Source organism: Emiliania huxleyi (assembly GCF_000372725.1).
Source record: "Emiliania huxleyi CCMP1516 chromosome Unknown EMIHUscaffold_205, whole genome shotgun sequence".
NCBI classification, from domain to species: domain Eukaryota; phylum Haptophyta; order Isochrysidales; family Noelaerhabdaceae; genus Emiliania; species Emiliania huxleyi.
Genome location: NW_005200552.1, coordinates 201,624 through 219,322, shown reverse-complemented (window position 1 = coordinate 219,322; position 17,699 = coordinate 201,624). Strand labels below are relative to the sequence as shown.

General features: G+C 63.0%; 6 protein-coding genes across 6 annotated transcripts in view; 3 read left to right on the top strand and 3 right to left on the bottom strand.

The window, feature by feature from the left end:
• Positions 1-468: 468 nt before the first annotated feature.
• EMIHUDRAFT_366108 (hypothetical protein) lies at positions 469-1,002 on the top strand. The gene has a single exon (XM_005781236.1). It carries the CDS (start codon positions 586-588, stop codon positions 877-879), a length of 294 nt encoding a protein of 97 aa, XP_005781293.1. The 5' UTR covers positions 469-585; the 3' UTR covers positions 880-1,002.
• A 228-nt stretch (positions 1,003-1,230) lies between these two features.
• On the bottom strand, positions 1,231-2,265 carry EMIHUDRAFT_234557 (hypothetical protein; the record flags this gene model as incomplete). The annotated part of the gene is made up of 1 exon (XM_005781235.1): positions 1,231-2,265. One exon carries the CDS (start codon positions 2,263-2,265, stop codon positions 1,231-1,233), a length of 1,035 nt encoding a protein of 344 aa, XP_005781292.1.
• A 343-nt stretch (positions 2,266-2,608) lies between these two features.
• 26PFK4 (fructose-2,6-bisphosphatase) lies at positions 2,609-6,590 on the top strand. Its single transcript, XM_005781234.1, has 17 exons — positions 2,609-3,018; positions 3,093-3,224; positions 3,379-3,464; positions 3,650-3,674; positions 3,729-3,899; positions 3,946-4,005; positions 4,189-4,272; positions 4,406-4,588; positions 4,672-4,782; positions 4,935-4,982; positions 5,045-5,110; positions 5,162-5,243; positions 5,313-5,404; positions 5,523-5,567; positions 5,727-5,789; positions 5,868-5,968; positions 6,176-6,590. The coding sequence occupies exons 1-17, from the start codon at positions 2,683-2,685 to the stop codon at positions 6,282-6,284; spliced, it is 1,794 nt and encodes a 597-aa protein (XP_005781291.1). The 5' UTR covers positions 2,609-2,682; the 3' UTR covers positions 6,285-6,590.
• Positions 6,591-11,064: 4,474 nt separating this feature from the next.
• On the bottom strand, positions 11,065-12,078 carry EMIHUDRAFT_234554 (hypothetical protein; the record flags this gene model as incomplete). The annotated part of the gene is made up of 4 exons (XM_005781233.1): positions 11,065-11,238; positions 11,586-11,607; positions 11,674-11,696; positions 11,770-12,078. The coding sequence occupies 4 exons, from the start codon at positions 12,076-12,078 to the stop codon at positions 11,065-11,067; spliced, it is 528 nt and encodes a 175-aa protein (XP_005781290.1).
• A 2,829-nt stretch (positions 12,079-14,907) lies between these two features.
• Positions 14,908-16,083, top strand: EMIHUDRAFT_442893 (hypothetical protein; the record flags this gene model as incomplete). Its single annotated transcript, XM_005781232.1, has 3 exons — positions 14,908-15,374; positions 15,399-15,686; positions 15,765-16,083. Coding segments are annotated over exons 1-3 (723 nt in total), but the record flags the coding sequence as incomplete, so codon positions are not given.
• Positions 16,084-16,930: 847 nt separating this feature from the next.
• Positions 16,931-17,699, bottom strand: part of EMIHUDRAFT_234551 (hypothetical protein) — a gene marked incomplete at both ends in the record, with an annotated part of 2,185 nt that continues 1,416 nt past the window's right edge. Inside the window, 2 exons of the mRNA XM_005781231.1 lie at positions 16,931-17,075; positions 17,486-17,536. Of these exons, the coding sequence (XP_005781288.1) occupies positions 16,931-17,075; positions 17,486-17,536 (196 nt within the window). The remainder of the gene's footprint in view (positions 17,076-17,485; positions 17,537-17,699) is intronic.

The following is a 17,699-nucleotide window of genomic DNA, read 5'->3' as shown; positions in this document are numbered from 1 at the left end:
TTCGCCCGCTTGGCCTCCTTCTTGGCCTGCTTCTCCGCCTTCCGCTTCTCGACCTGGCTCTGCTGCTTGAGCAGCCGCTTCTGCGCCCGTTTCGAGAGCTGAGGCATGTCGCCGCCCACGATGGCGTCCGTGGCGGCGGCTGCGACGTCACTGGCCGTGCCGTCGGCGGTGGTTTCCTGGGCGTCGGCGGCGTCTGGGCTGAGCGGTGAGGCTGCAATACTCTCCGACAGAGCGTCTCCAGCGGCGGCTACCGCGGGCTCGTCGGCAGTCGTGGTCGCGGACTCGTCCGTCGTTGGCTCACGCTTGGCCATACCTACTAGGTTCCAGATGTACGAAGAAAGAATTTGGTGGGGGAGAGCCGTGGCTCGAAGAAAAAGAATTTGAAACGAGTCCGCGGTGCCATCCTCTGGTCTGCCGCGTCCTTTTCTTTTTTCCAACGCCGCATTTGCTCGCTAACCCTTGGCCATGGCACAAGCGGCGCTGGACGCGATGGTGGCGCGTGCCGTGTCCATGGCTGGCTACCCGCCGAGCGTGAAGACGGCTTACTCCAAGGTCTTAACGAAGGCCGGGATCACGACGCCGACGATGCTCTTCCAGCTAGTGCTGGCATCTCCCGCGGTGAGTCCGCAGTCTGGGCTGCTGTATCTGCTGCAGCAGAACGGCGCGCCCACTTCCGGCCCAACGTTGACGCAGTGGGTGGTAGTGAGCGGCAACCTCACGAACATCTCGCTCGGCACCGCCGGAAATAAGCCGTCCACTGCGCAGGATACTTTTGCGCCGAGGCCCGCTCCGCCGCCCGCGCCAGCGGCCAGGGCACAGGCGCAGCAATGGCGTTCCCAACAGGGTCTAACGGCCGACGACTATTGGCCGTTTCCGTGAGGCGGTAGGGAGGTTCCGAGCGAGGTTGTATCCTGTAATGTGCGGAGGAGGTGCTTAGCGTATAAGTGGCCGGATCTCACCCCGGCCTTGTAGTGGTCTGTTGAGAGTGCGGCGAAGCATGGTTCGGATCGCCGCGCGAAGCCGCTGGGCGCTGCGCGCTCGGCTCTGCATCAAAACAGTGTTCACCGAGCGAGGCTACAGGTGCAGGTGCCTCAAGCCTGGAGTAAAAAACACTGCATGTATATAACACTAACAGCGGCGGAAACGGCTAGACTCTGCCTCGATGGCAGCTCTGCATGGCAGCTCCACGTCTCCAGCCCTGCCGTGCACTCAGTTGCAACGCACGATCGCTCAAGGGGATGGGCGATGGCCAGTAGGGTGGCGTTGCGCTTCTCGAGGACGAGGCTTATGGTGCTTCATCGACTTCTTCGACTTGCCCGAGGGGTCTATCGAAGCAGCGTAGGCCTCCATCTGTACACTGCCATTTGCCAGGTAGTGAATGTGCCGGCGCCGACGTGAGAGGATTGGCGCGCCGCAGGCAGTAGCGAGTGAGGGCAGCACACCGATGGCCAAGCGGTGCTTCCGCAGGCACAGGTGATACGGTACGTGCTCGCACATGTACGAGTTCTTCGTCCCGCGATAGCGGCAGTCGGCTCCGCTGCGCAAGGCGGCGGCGCGGTAGAGGCCCAGGCCATTGAATGCGGAATCGACGGCAAGCGTGGGCGCAGCCGGGTCTATGGTGATCGCATACTCTGGACAGCTGCCGTGCATCTTGCGCTGCGTCGAATTGAACCAGCAATCGTAGTTGAGGCCGAGGGTATTCGAACGCAACGCCCACCGGTCGTAGTAAAGGGTGGGTGCCCGTGTGTTTACCGTCAGCACATCCCACGGCTGCGTGGCCATCGACGCTATCACGCGAACGAGTTGGTCCACGGGTGGTGCATGGCAATCGAGGTCGAGTGACAGGAAAGTGCCGTGGGCAGACAGCGAGGCGGCTGCCTCACGTACCAGCTGGTTGCGGCAGAGCGCCAGCCGCTGGGTGCGCGACCATTGCGGGTACAGGAGCGGCTGCGCAAGAAGCAGCCGCACGCGGTCATCAGCTGCCGCCCACCCTCGCAACGCTGCGCGCGTGCCGTCTGGGTCGCCCGCGCGCTGCTCGTCCTCAAAAATCAGCAGGCTGCCAGCCGTGCGATCTAGCAGCGAGGTGACCCATGCTCGCTGGTGCTGCTCAAGCGCGGGGCGCACATTGCGCGCGCACGAGCCAACCAAGAGAGCACCGTGCCAGTCGCGTCGGCCAATGTACGTGCAGTTTGGGCCATCTGCCGGACTACCTGCTCTCAGCGGCGCCCATCCACCTGCGCTGCAAGTGCCTCTTCGCGAGAGCATGCAATAGCGTTGTGCCCGCCGTGGGCTCTCCGGTCCGCCGCGCGTCCTTCCTTTGAAAAAAATCGGACCAATCCTCACTACCCAACCCGGCCAAAGGATATCCACCTCGAGAACCTCGAGAGAGGGGACCGTGATTTTTTGTGGTGGGCCGGACCACCATGCGGGGGGGCGGCGGGTATGCGAGATGTCTGTGGGCTGTGGGCCCGAGAGCGATTGCTTATTCACAACGAAGGCGCTCTCAAGGCGGCGTCCTCGCGGCCGTCAAATAAAGAGAGAGAGATTTTTCAAATAAACCGGATTTTTGAGCTTAGCCTGCGACCGGATTTTTTAATTCGCAGGGCCGCACGGACGGCGTGTTGTGGTCGTGAGGAGTCATCGTGCGGTTCCCAAGCCATCCACCCAGCAATCCTCTGGTTGATGATGCAGAGCGAGCCCGAACAACTTCACAAGGTTCCGAGCCGGTCAAACAGCGACGGAGACTCCAAGCGCGGCCTGCTCCGGCGCGCACCAACCTTTCGCGCGCCGGAAAGAATGCTGACGCAGAACTCGTACACGGTCTTCCAGGAGCGTGTGGTGATTGCGATGGTCGGCCTGCCGGCGCGTGGCAAGTCGTACATATCAAAAGCCATCGTCCGCTACCTCAACTTCCTCGGCTGCCCGACTCAGCTCTTCAACGCTGGCAGCCTGCGTCGAAAGCAGGGGCTGGCGGGCACCGACGCGTCCTTCTTCGACCCGAGCAATAAGTCTGCACAGGAGCAAGGAAGCACTGTCAGGACGTGTGTCACAGGGCATGTTGTTTTCTCACAGGTTTTGGTATGCAACCGCAGGCTCAAAAGGAGCAGATGGCGATGGACTGCCTCGACGAGCTGCTTGACTGGCTCCAGGAGCAAACAGTGACCGGCGGATGCGCGTGCGGTATCCTGGACGCCACAAACACGACAATCGAGCGGAGAGCCAAGGTCGGCTCGTTCGAGAGCTGAGAGCACAGGCAGACCACGAGGCGGACACCAGCACGTTATGGGTTGAAGCAGAGACGGTCGCACTCGAGTAGCACACTTTCACATGAGCACGACACTCGGTCACGAGTCCTGAGCGTATTTTGCATCTCGCAAGGTGATCGAGCGGTGCACGCGGGAGCGGGAGGAGGACGGAGGGCTGCGGTTGATCTTTGTCGAGAGCATCACGGAAGACGAGGCGATGTTTATCCGAGATTCTGCAGAGATTCAGCCGAGGCGATCGTCGGTGGTGCATCCTCCTTTCCCATCAGCATCCTGCCTGACCGCAACGCCTCTCTCGGCCGTTACCCTGCCTTTATCTCACGCGCCGCTCTTAACTGAGGCGGTCCTCCCCGGCAACAGCTCCCTTTTTGTATCAATCAGGCGATCCTCTCCAACAACTTCCGGATGAAGGTGGGCGACAGTAGTTAAATGGGGGGTTGTAATTAAGGTCCTCTCCAACAACAGTTCCGGATGAAGGTGGACAACGACGACTACAGCGGCACCGACCCCGAGGCGGCGCTCGCCGACTTCAAGGCACGCGTGCGGCAGTACGAGAAGGTCTACCAGCCGGTCGGCGAGACTGAGGGCGATGGGGCCGCGGCCGACCACTCGATGCACAGTACCCTACCAAACCCGGTACCCAAATCCAATGGTATGAACGCAGGCTGCGGCGTACATCAAGATGTTCGACGCGGGCCGCAAGCTGGAGAGCAAGCTCGTCAAGGGCGAGGTGGAGCGCAAGGTGCAGCGCCTGCTCGGGTCGATCCATCTCGGCCCAAGGGCCATCTAGCTGCCGCTGGTCGGCGAGACGCGATCGCGAACCGCGTCTCTTCACAGCAGCACGTGTGAACAGGCCATCTAGCTGCCGCTGGTCGGCGAGACGCGATCGCGAACCGCGTCTCTTCACAGCAGCACGTGTGAACAGGCCATCTGGCTGGTGCTGGTCGGCGAGACGCGATCGCGAACCGCGTCTCTTCACAGCAGCACGTGTGAACAGGCCATCTGGCTGGTGCTGGTCGGCGAGACGCGATCGCGAACCGCGTCTCTTCACAGCAGCACGTGTGAACAGGCCATCTGGCTGGTGCTGGTCGGCGAGACGCGATCGCGAACCGCGTCTCTTCACAGCAGCACGCTGTGAACAGGCCATCTGGCTGGTGCTGGTCGGCGAGACGCGCAACGCGTGCGCCGGTGTGCTGGGCGGCGACTCCAGCCTCACAGCTGCGGGGAGCGAGTACGCGCGCGCCACCGCCGAGCTCCTCGTCCGACGCGAGCACGAGATCGGTGGCACGCCTGCGGCGGTCATCTGCGGCACGCTCAAGCGGTACGTCGCAATGATGGAGGCGATTCGTGAGGCGACGGCGCCAACTTTCCCCCGTATCTCCCCACATCCCTCCACATCTCCTTAAAGGCGCTTTGCGAGGCGACAGAGCCACAACCCCCCGGCGAGCGGTGCCCCAACTGCAAGCGGCGAGGCTGCGACAGCGGCTGCGAGGGCGCGGACCGGCGCTGTTTCATCAAGGTGGCGGCGCACGAGATGCGGGGAGATGTGGGGAGATGTGGGGAGATACGGGGAGATACGGGGAGACATGGCGCTGCTTCTTCATCAAGGTGGCTGCGGCGCACGAGCTGTGAAGAGACGCTGCGGCTGTGAAGAGGCGCTGTTCACATCAGGCGGCGGCCAACGAGCTGTGCGCTGGCTTCCTCGACAGCCTCACACAGGCGGGGATCCGCAGCGAGCTTCAATTCGCGATCGATCGATTGATTGATTGATAATCACGCAGGCGGAGATCCGCAGCAAGTTCCCGAGGGAGGCAGCGGCGAGGCAGGCCGACGCACTGACCGAGCAGGTGGGGTTGTGAATGCCCAACAGCGTCTCTTCACCCTGCAGCTGTGGGCAGGCTGACAAGCTTACCTACCGCTACCCCGGCGCGGGCGGAGAGTCATACGCGGACGTTGTCCTCCGGATGAACGACATCATCTGTACGTTGTCGGTCCTCTCGGGCGACAGCGCTGTGAACGGCGTCTCTTCACGGCTCGTGATGTGAACAGGCATGCTCGAGTCCTCTGTCGGCAACGCTGTGGTCATCTGCGACCGCGCTGTCTACCGCGTCATACAGGCCCACAGTTGGTCGTATACGAGAGTCAGCCGATAGCCAGAGAGTTCGCCGGGAGGTCGCCGGCATGCTGACCTGTCTCGGCTGGCGCGCATTGAGCGGTCGCGGCGAGAGGCGTCTCTTCACAGCGTCCTGCTGTGAGCAGGCGTACTTCGACGGCACGCCAATCGAGGAGATGCCGAATCTCGAGGTCAGATCACGGCTGGATCGGAGCTAACCTCGGCCGGACTAGCTCACGGGACGCATGAGCGGGATCCCAGCCAGATCTCGGCTCATCTCACTTGTGTTGCGCAAGGGCAGGCTTTGCCGAGATTGACGCCGGACCACCCGAGATTGCCTGAGATGGTAGGTCAAGCCCGGCGTCCTCGAGTTCCGCCGCTCGCACTCGGGGTTCTCCACCACTCACCTTGAGGTGCGAACCGGTCGCCAGTCGCTTGGGCATGGATGGGGCCAGATCTAGATCTTGGTTAAGGTTGCCTACTACCACTAGTACCACTACTACTGCCACTACTACTACTACTGCTGCCATTACTGCTGCTGCTACTGCTGCCACTACTGCCACTACTGCTACTACTGCTACTACTGCACTAGGTGAGCTCCGGCGCCGCCACCAACGTGAGCGGGCCCGGCTCGAAGCCGAGGCTCCTCCCTGGGTTCGCGTGCACACACCGAGCTGAGCTGTCCAGAAAAGGAAGATCTGTCAACAACGACGCTTGTGCATAGGCCGCTCTCTCGCCGCTCCACGCGAGGGCGAGCCTTGCAAGAGTAGCGTCTCATCACGCTGTGGTCTGTGAACAGGTCGCTCTCGCCGCGCCTTTCGGACGAGGGGAACGGAGACACAAAGCACTGGCCCCTGGCGGAGGGCCAGCAGAGGGACATGGTGGAGGCCCTCAAGGTCGCCCTCTGAAGGCCCGGCCGACCGCAAGTCGCTAGACGCTCCAGCTGCACCGCACCTCTCCATCAGCATCACCTCTCGCACACAACAATCTCACTTCTCAGTCAACACGCTGCCTATTTTCAATCCCTGGGCTGCTTCGTGATTTCGAGCCTCGCGGGGCGCAGAGGTGTCGTTAGTGTAATCGAGTGTAATACTGGGGTTGCCCTGGGCCTGGCCTTGAATGTGGAGCTGGATGGGGGGTCGAGAGGGGGGGGCGTGGAAACACGTTTCAGACGTGAGCTTAAATTGGTAATAAATAAATAACCGACTAGGTCCAGCCCTGGGTGGCGCAGATCTGACGTTCTGTACGCCCAGCGGGTCCACCACAGAGTTCTCCCAGTCATGTGCCCAAATGCGCCCGCCGTTTTTTATCGTTCCCCCCCCTCGCCCGCCGACTTTGATTGGGTCCAGTTCAACCTCACTCTCATCTTATCTATTACAGACATCTGAAAGTGTAGAGAGGAGAGTGAGGTAGAACCGGACCCGGTCAAAGTCGGCGGTTATCGGAGGGGCGGGGTATGACGAAAAACGGCGGGCGCATTTGGGCACATGACTGGGAGAACTCTGTGGTGGACGGGCTGCAGGCGCTGCTCGCATCTGATGAACCGAGCGCAGATAGGGTTGCGCTGGAGGGTGCCGACAACGCGCTTGCAAACTCGCGTGCGAGGGTGGATCAGCTTTACGAACTGGTCAGGGCGAGCTGACATCGTCAGATGACATCGTCAGATCGGTGTTTTTCTCGTTGTTTTGTCGCTCGCTCCGCTCGCCACCTCACGCTCGGCCGTCCGGCCATGGCCAGTACCCCGCGTCTCAGTGAGACGCGGGGTACCATCCAACTCCGGTCGACGGGCTCGAATGCGCTCAGCCTCAGGAGGGACAAATCCGCGCGAAATCTGCACGCCTCGCTGCACCGCTGGCTTGACTGAATCAGGCAGCAGCAGGCTGCTGCTGCTGCCACAGCAGCAGTCTGCTGCGGCCCTAATACGCAAGTTGATGACTAGCAGCACTGCCGGGGGCATACGAGCCGCCACAGCCGGTGTGCGGCCGTGAACTGCCACCTGCCCGCGGCTACGCACAATGTGCGCTCGCATTGGATGAGCCCTGCTGATGGACCTGCATCGCCTAGCTGCACGAGAGCAATGCCGCAGGCAGTGGCCGTGGCATACACTGCGAGCACACTCGGTGCATCTGCGAGGTGCAGCAAGAGCACGTCGTTCCTGCCTCTGATGCCACTCTCGCGGCTTGCAGCGCGTCACTCGCGCATGCTCTCCAGGAGCTATGGCGGGCGCGTGTGTGGGGCTGTAGCCTGTGTTTGGCCGGTTCTGACCCGTTTACTATCAGTATCATGTCCGGGCCACAAAAAATCGCACACGGGTAGCGGCTCAGGGGCCCAGTAAGTCGCGGAATCGCCAAATGTCACAACCTGCGCCACCCAGGGCTGGACCTAGTCAACCCCTCTCACCCTCCCGCCGTGCTGCGTCTGTCTCTCTCACCCTCATCGTCGTCCCATGCGAAGCTTCTTGGCTCGCCACCCTCGCACCCGAGTACCCCTACGACCCGTCGCATCTCCGAGACATGTCCGAGACATGTCCATAGGAGCACCCCAGCCTACGACCCGTCGCAAGACGCCATCCACAGGCGCGAGATCCGCCGAGATGTCGCCGAGATCTGCCGAGATGTCGCGGAGATCCGCCGAGATGTCGCCGAGATGTGCCGAGATGTGCCGAGGTTTGCCGAGGTTTGCCGAGGTTTGCCGAGATGTCGCCGAGGTGGTCGGCCACGACCTCAATCAAGAGAGATGCCAGCCTCCCCCTCCCTCCCTCCCCCCCCCCCCCCCCCAACACACACCCCTCCTCTCCCCTCGCGCCTCTCCGCAGGCGCACGAAGCTGCTGCTCGGCATCCGCGACTAGCCTCCCCTCGCCCTTGCCTCCCCTCGCCCTTGCCTCCCCTAGCCCTTGCCGCCGCGCCCTCGCTCCGCCGGGCTGGTGAGGCGGGGGAGTGGGGGAGGGGAGAGCGGGGAGCGGGGAGCGGGGAGCGGGGGGCAGGGTGGAGCGACGCCGTGTGTCGGCGAGGGCGGGCGGAGGGCGGCCGATGGCGCCGCTCTGCCGTGCCGCATCGCGGGTGCCAGCAACCCCGCCGCCGAGGCGCAGCTCTCGAACCCTCTGCACCTCCTCCCCATCTCTGCGTGTTTTATGTTTGCGGGGCCGCGTACAGTACTGTGGACTCTTTCATTCGTTTTCTAAATAAAATGAGATCTCAATGCGAGAGGAGTCGTCTGCGAGGCGGCGGCGAGCGCAGGCGGCGCAGGCGGCGGCGGCGCGGCGGCGCGGCGGCGGATCGTGGCGCTGACAACGGCAGCAATCTGCGGCAGGCTGCTGCTTGCTGCTGCAGCAGCTGCTAGCAGCTGCTGCTGCTCCGCTGCTGCTGATTGTGGACACGATTCCCCCGATCACCCCGCCCGCCCGCTCCGCCCCGCCCGCCCGCCGCTCCCTGCTTGCCCGCCCGCCCGCCCGCCCGCCCGCCCGACCACCCATTCCCATTCATATAGGCGCTCGAGACCTCCTCTCGCTGCCTACTCGCTGCCTCGAGGGAGGAGGGGAAGACGTAGGGCTGCATGCGCGCCTTTCCTAAGGCCCCTCCCCGAAAGGCAAGTATTAGCCACATGAAACCGAGTCCCCTCCCCACCAGCCCAATCCCCCCACCCCCTTGCTCCCCTCCCCCCCTCGGGAGGGCCGAACTGAGGCGCCCGTGGGGACCCCGCAATTCCCTTCCCCCCTCGGAGGGGGCCGGACGAGGCGTACCCCGAGGGCCCCACTCTTTCCTTCGCATAGCGGCCACTCTTCGGATCGCTGGTCGAGCGACCCGGGGGATGCCCCGCGCGCCTGACCCAGGCGCGAAAACGAATCTGCGAGGCGTGGCCGCTCATGCGGCCCGATGGGGAGGAGCGGGGCAGACTACGGGGATCGGCTTCTTACACAGCCCTTCCCTGCAGCGAGCCCCCCTCCAACCCACCCGCGCTAGGTGCGTCTCGGGGGACGCAGGGGTCACACCCGACGACCTCGGGAACTAGCCGGGGCAGTCGGAGAAGGGGCAACTCCGTGCACTGACGGTCGGCCGTCAGAAACCACGCCTGCGTGGATCGCGTCACACCAATCCTCGCTACCCAACGCGGCCAAATATCCACCTCGAGAACCTCGAGAGAGATCTCAATGAAAATGCGATGCGTGCCCTACACCTCAAAGAGCCGGAACCCAGACGATGGTGAGTGCACGCGGGCAGAGGCCAGAGCGGCGGCGCAGGATCCCTGGCTCGTTGTGCGAGTATATGGGCCACGATGTCTCAAATAGAGCCGTATGAGGGGTTTTGACTCCTACCGGCTCCTGACGCTATCCCTGGCAGCTCTAATGACCAGGATCAGTAGTGTTGTGATAGAGGTTGCCCATACTAGCGCAGGAGCTGCCACACTCGCCCGGACCGTCCCCTTCTGGGGCCGGTTCCGCAGCCCGCGAGAGCCGACAGCGGGGCCGTGCCGCGGGTGCCTACTGCCGAGTGCCACAAACACTGCGCCGTCCCGCCATCACCTACAGGCTGTCTTGAGTGATGGCTGGGATGTCCAAACGCCACCATCTTGGCTCTTGCGACCTCAAACCCGCGAGCTGTATGGGTGGTCCTGACGTCGACAGACGCCCGATGACCACGGTGAAGCTGAGCCGTAACGAGTCGACAAGTCTCGTCTGAGCCCGTGGCGGTCGCCGGCTGAGTTGCCGTGCACGGGCCGGTACCTCAGGCGTCACCTCCGCAGCCTCAGATCTCACACTCCACCACCTCCGCCAGGACGCCGTCGGTGGCACGCTCGGCGGCGACTTTGTGGCAGCCCCACAGCGAGCGCGGCATCGAGCCTACTCGGTCTGGTCGGTCGGCCGCACTCCCTGGGTGCCAGGGAGTGCGGCCGACACGCGAGCGGTGCTTCCTGGCGGCGCGCGCCGGCTGTGGGGCTGCCACAAACTCAGACGCGCTTTTTGGGACATTTTCGACGCTTTTGGCCCATATACTCGCACAACAAGCCCCCTGAGCTGCTCCGACGCGGCCGTGCTAGCGGCTGAGCGAGGCGAGGAGGAGGCGGTGCTGGCATGGCCACCCGCCCAGCGCCCTCACGCGCTGGCCCTCAGAGTAGTGGATCCTCGCTACCCAACGCGGCCAAAGGATATCCACCTCGAGTGTCGAGAACCTCGAGAGAGACGTCAGAGGACAGAGCTCAGTCACGTCTCAGGTCTCACGACTCACGTGATGAAGCGTAGAAAAACGCAAGCGTCGCAAATTGCCCCCCCCCCCCCCCCAGTTGACATATCACATATGGTAAACGACATGCCGGAGGGCGCACATGAAATCATGGAGGATGCGCACCAAAAGTGCATGGAGGATGCGCACTTCTGCGTTCTGGGGTAGAGCGTGGAGTGCAACTGTGTGTGTGGATTACATTTCTCTTCCTGTTCCGGTCTTGTGAGAGCCAGTTCTTTAATACTTATTCGAACACCCCTCCCTGACCCTGGGAAAGCCGACTTTGCCCCTTAACCCTGGTAGGTGGATTGTCCAAAATACGTCAGCCTCGCACGCCTAGCGCTAGGTCTGACACCCGACCGCCCCCCCCTCCCTAATATTAACCGGTCAGAGTTCATTTTGGCCGGCTAATGTTAGGGAGGGGAGGCCCAAAAACGCATATTTTTGTCCACCTACCAGGGTTAACGACGACTACGCGGCCCGACGGTCGATCTGCGCCTTCTCAGCGGTGGCCCTCGCCTGGATTCCGGCCCACTGGTGACCGCTGCGCGCTGGCGCTGCTCGACGCTCTCGTTCAAGCGTCGACCGGACACAACGCCGCTCGTAGGCCGCCACGACCAGGCTGGTCGGCATCTGAGTTGAGGCCTGCACCAAGCTGCATTAGACTGCATGAGTGCATCGGCCGTGGCCGCAGCAGGTCCACCAGACGGGCGTCAAAGCTTGCCGTCGGTGTGCTGTCGTGGGAGAGCCCGAGACAGCTGCAGAGGAGCCGAGTGCAGTGGCGAGCCAGGGACTGCCTGGGTCACCAAGGGTGGACCTTGCCCATTCTGAGCAGGGCTGTGCTTTGGCGGGGCTGTGCTTGGGCGTGTGTGAAGTGGGAGTGCGCGTGCCGGCGGTGTCTGTGAGCTCGTAATGTGCGTGTGAGGGCCGTGTGTGGGGTGTTACGAGCTGGTGTGAGCTTTCAGACCCAAGGTAAGTGCGGTTTGGGACACCTCAGGCCTGCTACTGATGGGCCTGGGCCAGGATATCGACAGAGAAGGCGAGATGGTGAGCTGAGAGGGTGGAGAGTCCGCGTGTGACCTTGTCGCGATGGTCTCCGTCTCCTGCAGTTCGCGCAGAGTATAGAGAGCCACCCACCAAGACCAGCGGCTGAGCCTCCTTCTCCACAAATGAGACCTTACCATACTCCCCGCTGTCCAGACGGGATACCTCAAGAGTGCCGCGCTCGAGCGCGAGCCGCGTCTTGCAGAGCTGCTTGGCGCTGGCCTCACGACCGCCACGAAGCGAATGTTGTAACGTCGCCTCGGCCGCGGAGACCAGCCGTTGCCGCATCGCCACCGCGTCCTTCAACCGAGCCTCGTCAGAAGCGGGGTTGGCCATTGCCCCACGAGGGACCACCTCGGCCAGCGTGCGGGCGAGCACAGCCGGGTAGTGCAGCTTTGCAAGTTGGCACAGCACCGCAAAACTCAGCCTTCCGCTCATCATCCGCGTGGTCCTGGGTTGGGATGTCATCCGGAGCCTGGAGCTGGCTGTCGGAAGCAGCTCCGGCAAGAAGCGTGTGGAGCGACGCAGGGTTCGGCGGGTCGGCGTTCAAACGGCAACTGTCGTAGGTCATGAGGGCCTTCACAGTGCCCGCATTGACCAGCGCAAAGATAGTCGGGCGGGAACCTCTCATATGATGTATCTTATTCCGGGGCCGGTGTGCGGGGAGCGAACCTTAACGACCGCCCAGAAGCTTTCTGAGCGAGCCAATCGGGCCAGGATCATCAGCATATGTCCCCTGCACAACATCGTGGGCGTTTGAGCGGTATTTGAGGAGCACCGCGACTCTGAAGTTCGGCCGGGTGGTCTGCAGACCCCCCCCCCCGGAGCAGCAGAGGCTCCGTGGGGTCGAAAAGTCGACGCTGGGAGTCGCACTCGTCAAGCCATCGCAGCACCACGCGGTCCGCACGTACCGTCCACATCCCCTCCACCGCTGAGAAGGCGCAGATCGACCGCCGGGCCGCGTAGTTGTCGTTAAGGAGCGGTTTTTGGAGCCGTACGAAGGGGTCCAAAAGGCGAACATGCGGTTTTTCGACGACCACGCGCGATGTGGTATCTGCTTTTTGCTAAAAACGGGCGCCTAGTGCAGCATCACTAGTAAAACACGCAACCACACTGAGAGCTCCACACTAGCCGGTATAGGCGAGCCCCGGCGGCCTCACCGTCGCCGCTCGCGGCGGAGCCGACGGCGGAGCCAATCTAATTCATTGTCAAAACGCTCAAATTCAAAAACAGCGGCCGCGGGGTGTTTCTTCGCCGAGGGGCCTCGGCCTCAGCCTCAGGCAGCCCCAGGCGTGAGCTCTCCCCGGCCCTCTCTGACGATCGCGAGCCCACACCTGCAGCCGCGTCAATTCGACGCTCACGCCTGCACAAGGCACCCGCGTCCATGACCTCAGCCTTGTCCCTCCGGCACCCCCTCACCCCGACGACCTCCTCGAGGTCACGCTCACTCCCTCGTTTGCCGGTTCCTGCAGCCATGTTGCGCTGGTTGCTCGCTGTCAGTGCTGTCGCTGTCGGCCGTGGGTTCGCAGTCGACCACGCAGTCGACCAAACAACCTCGCAGCCAAGCAACTGCCAGGACGTGGACGATTCTGCCGTCGCGCAGCACGCTGTGAGTCTCGGGCTTGTCGGCATCGCGAGCTGCCACGACGTCGCCGAGAATGGGCTCTGTAATCACGCAGACGCCATGACCGGATGCTGCGCGACGTGCTGGCACAGGCGGCGCAAGTTGCAGTGGGGCGGCCCGGACCGGTGCCAAGGCTCGGGCGCGCCGGTCCATTCGGCGACCTGTAGTGTCAATATCTTCGGCGGCTGCGATTTTGGAGACTTTGACAAAGACATTGAAGGGTGCAGGGAAGGGCAATCCTCTGGCAAGGACGAGCCCGACTACGGGCCGTGCTGCACCAACTACGCATGCACACAAACGCGCCGCGACACATACACAACTCAGTGCTACGGCGGTCGAGGCTGCATGCCCACAACAATCTACACCAGCAACTACAAGTGCGAATGGAAGGGCTACCCGGAGCCGCCGCCGTCGCCCCCCCCGCTCCCGCCGCCGCTCGAAGTCGTCACCCCGGAGGTCGTCCCGCACGTTGCTGCAGAAGTGGAGGCCTGCACCGACGGAAGCTGCGTGGTGGAATGGAAGGAGGTCGCCCAAACCCCGATTCCAAACAGGGGGGTCTGTGACCCAAATCCGGAATGGCAACCACAACCACGTCCGGACTGGCGCGAACAACCCGGCTGGACCAAGATCTGCCCTCTGCCGGGGACGGTGGTGCTGCCACCGCGCGGAAGCCTCGAGTCCTCGGCGCCAGTTCTCTCGGCGGGCAGCCTCGCGTGCGTGGCTCCGGCGGACGGCACGCAGTGCAACGCTCGCTTCGGGAGCACGCCCGATTACACGCCGTGCGCAGTGTCGAACACTTGCAACCCGACTGAACACAATCCGGACTTCAAGGACCGGGAGCCGACCCCAACGAGGGCGGCAGCAGTGGGCACAGACTCGAAGCATCACTACATGCCCCTCGAAACTTGCCCCTCCGGCACATGGAGCTGTGTGGCGTTCAAGGGAGAGGAGGTAGAGACGGACGACCCGGTGCTCCACCACAGTACCGTCGGCCGGGACGTCGGCAAGGAGGCTGGCGCCGCGGTGCCTTGCTGGTTTCCTTCCCTCTCTCCGCTCGGGTTGGCGCTGCAGGGGAGAAAGGTCAAGCCGGAGGCCAAGGCCCATCTCCTTGAGCAGTGCAAGCATCCGCCGTTCTTCTTCGCCTACGACGAGCCCGACCCGATGACACGCCGCACGCTGGAGTCGCCCGGCACGTTTCCGTCCACTCCCACGACGTTCAGCTGCCTCCAAACCGATGAGGAGTCGGCCGACTTCGCGCCGGCAAACTACACGACATTTCCCGACACGGTCGTCGCACCCTGCTCCTCCGCACCAGGCGGCGACGTCGACATTGGCACTTGCAGCAACGAGAGCGACTGCGAGGAGCTGTGCACCAAGGACGACAACTGCCTCGGCTACTCGGAGTCGTACGACAGGTCGAGCCTTACTTGGCGGTATGAGTCTGCGCTAGACCGGGAGGTGTCACCGCGCCCCTTCCCTTGTAGGTACCGCCCCATCTCCGACACGAATGTCAGGGGCTCCGGTTGCAGCGCCGCGCCAGGAGAGAACTCCGACCTCGGCGTCTGTTCGAGCCAGGCGGATTGCGAGGCGCAGTGCAACTCCAATGCAGAGTGCTTGGGCTACGTTAACATGACTGCACGGGGCTGGGGTTTTATGCTCAAGAACTACGTGGGCCCGGACTGCTTGGAGGAAGGGAGATCGAGAACCGGCTTTGTGCTCAACACCAAGAACGTCGAGTTCAAGCTCAAGAAATACCTCGGCCCTGCGTGCGTCGAGAGCAGGCCGGGGGCTCGCATCCGGGCGAAGCCCCTGGCAACCAAACAGCCCACCCGCGCCTGGGTGTTTGACCAGACCCTCGGCACAATGGAGACATGGAATGAGCTGTGTGGCGAGACCTTTTGGAGCTTGGCATCCAGCTCGTACGACTGGGACCCCCTGCTCTCTGGGTTGACTGGCTGCGTCGGTCCAATCTGCCGCAAGATGGGCACGGAGGAGGATGCGTGCAACGTCCCAGGCTCCAAGGAATGCGAGTTCCATGTCAAGGACTACCTACCTCTCTACGGCTACGCGACGCAGCTTCACCTCGCCGATGTTGCCAAGGGCCTTTCAGTGCGCTCGCCACGCCTGCCCTGCGATCCACATTCCGGGCGTGATCTCGGTCCTACAGACACTGAACCTGCAGGAGATGAAGGCTGGGGTCGAGAGGTACCCCGACAGCCCCCTGCCGGCGTCCTCCGCCTCTTCCATTAGCCGTCGCCCGCTCTTTGCGCCGTTCATGGACGACCCGATGCCGCCACCGGCGCCACCCCCGCTGCCACCGCCGTCGCCTTGTGACCAGGGCTTTGTTCCAACGTGCGAGCACGCGAAAGGCTTCGGACTCTGCCGTGTTGGGAAGGAGCCGTGCCCAGAAAGTTGCGTCGCAGAGGTCCGCCCACCCTCAGCTGAATGCACAAGGGGCGGGAATAGAGTATAGACTTGCTGAGTTGTTACTCGCCCCTCTCAGGTGCTTCGCGTTTGCCCGGAAACGTGCGCGTTGCCCCGCAACGTCACCGAGGGGCACGGCCTCTGGAACGAAAACAGCGAGTTCATCCCTGCCGATTACGACACGCCCGCGCCCGAGGCTGCCAAGGCTGCAATCTGTGCCGCATGCAGCGACCGCCCCGGACTCAAGTGCTGCCACAACCATCCGCACGACGACCGCCGCCGTCTGGAGACCGCCTCGAGTGGGAGCTGCGGCGCCTACATGCCCTACGCAGCCGGTACGCCGCTGGTCCGAGCCCTGGCCGCCCACGTCGGCTCCGTGTCCGCTCTGACTGGAGGATCGACGATGAGCGACAGCGACGGCTACGTCCCTTCCTTCTCCTATGGCTTCTACACGTCGGAGATGGGCAAGTACACCGACATCCTCACAAAGCTCCTAGCTCATCTGTTCCGACCCTGATCCAACCCTGTTCCGACCGTGTTCAAACCTAACAGGGTCGGATCAGGTCGGTGTTCACATAAGGTCTGATCACAGTCGGATCAGGGTCGGAACAGGTCAGAGTCCTACCCTCTTCTCTCACAGTCTGCTGTGAGAGCCCCTGTGTGAAGAGTGCGGTAGGGGTTGTGTTCAGGTCCAAGCTCCCATGGCCGACTCGGGGGACCCTGCGCGACCCGGACGACTCGATGGCCGCCGCCGCGGCGGCGGCGTCCGGCGCGCCCGGCTGCAGCTCCATCGCCAGGGCCAAGCAGTCCGGGCCCTGAGGCCCCCAAGCAGTCAGTGCAAACATCCATCGTTCCATGCCTCGAGGAGCGATCTACCGGTTGTCACCGTCATCATAGACGCCGACGAAAACGCCTCTCAAACGCCTCGAGATTCAGTTTGGGTTTGGGGCTTGGAAAATGAATGTTTAAGTGGACCATTTCACCCACTACAACAGAGTCTATAGAAGAGTAGAAGGATCTGACCTGGCGCGCACTGGTGGCGACTTTAATTAACACACACGGGTACACCACGGCGCACGGGAGCCGCCTAAGCGACTCGCCCGCCCCCGCCACCCCACAGGCAAGCTCATTCACAATATATGCTCTGCGATTGCCGTATGAAGAACGACCGAGATCCGCTGCTTCTGCAGCCCCAGCCAATTCTTGGTGGTCCAAGTCACCTCGTCGAGGTGTACTGGGCCCGCGTCAGAGCTTGTTCTGTAGCACGTCCGCCGCCTTCCGGAGGATCTCGCGGACCCCCTTCCCCGCCCGAACCCGCGCCGAACGCGATATTTTTTGGCGAAAACAGCAGCACCAGCAGCTGCACTTCAACGGTGCGTCCTTGTCTTCCCTGGCGCGTCAGATGATCCGAGGCTGGGATGTCGCTTGTCGCGGGGGGGGCTCCCCCTCGGCCTCGCGCCTCGGGGCCCTCGGGCCTCTCGATTCGCACACAGCGGTGCCGCCCCACGGCCACGCCGCATGACGCGGCGCGTACGTATAAGGTAAGGTAAGGTAAGGTAAACTTCTCCACACACACGAGGTGGTGGGGCAAGGGGGGGCAACCCTCGCGTCTCCACGTCTAACTCACGACAGGAGCCCCACGGCATTCAAAGTGCAAGGCCCGGTGCGCGTGGGAGTACCGTAGGTCCAGAACCCGGCGTCGCGGACATAACACAACGACTAGAGTCGAACATAGTTACCATGGTGTGTACCACAGGACCAATAAAGAGAACACGTGTGCACTCTCGCCGCCGCCCACACCATGCTGACTCCACATTCCACACGCCGGAGCAGCAAACGACGGCCCCGTGCCTACACGGGCGGCCGACGAGACTGCCCCCTCCCCTCCCTCCCACACGCCCTCCCCATTCCTCTCTCCTGCCACCGCCATCCATACACGTAAGCACAATGTACTGTGGGTGAGAGTCGCCTTGTCCGACCGAGGCGTTGCCTCGGGAGGCCGGGCGTACTCGAC

Coding starts and splice junctions, on each gene's coding strand:
- 26PFK4 (XM_005781234.1), top strand. CDS start 2,683: ATGATGCAGAGCGAGCCCGAACAACTTCACAAGGTTCCGAGCCGGTCA. Junction 4,983..5,044: donor TCCTCGACAGCCTCACACAG/GCGGGGATCCGC, acceptor ATAATCACGCAG/GCGGAGATCCGCAGCAAGTT. Junction 5,244..5,312: donor CCGGATGAACGACATCATCT/GTACGTTGTCGG, acceptor TGATGTGAACAG/GCATGCTCGAGTCCTCTGTC.
- EMIHUDRAFT_366108 (XM_005781236.1), top strand. CDS start 586: ATGCTCTTCCAGCTAGTGCTGGCATCTCCCGCGGTGAGTCCGCAGTCT.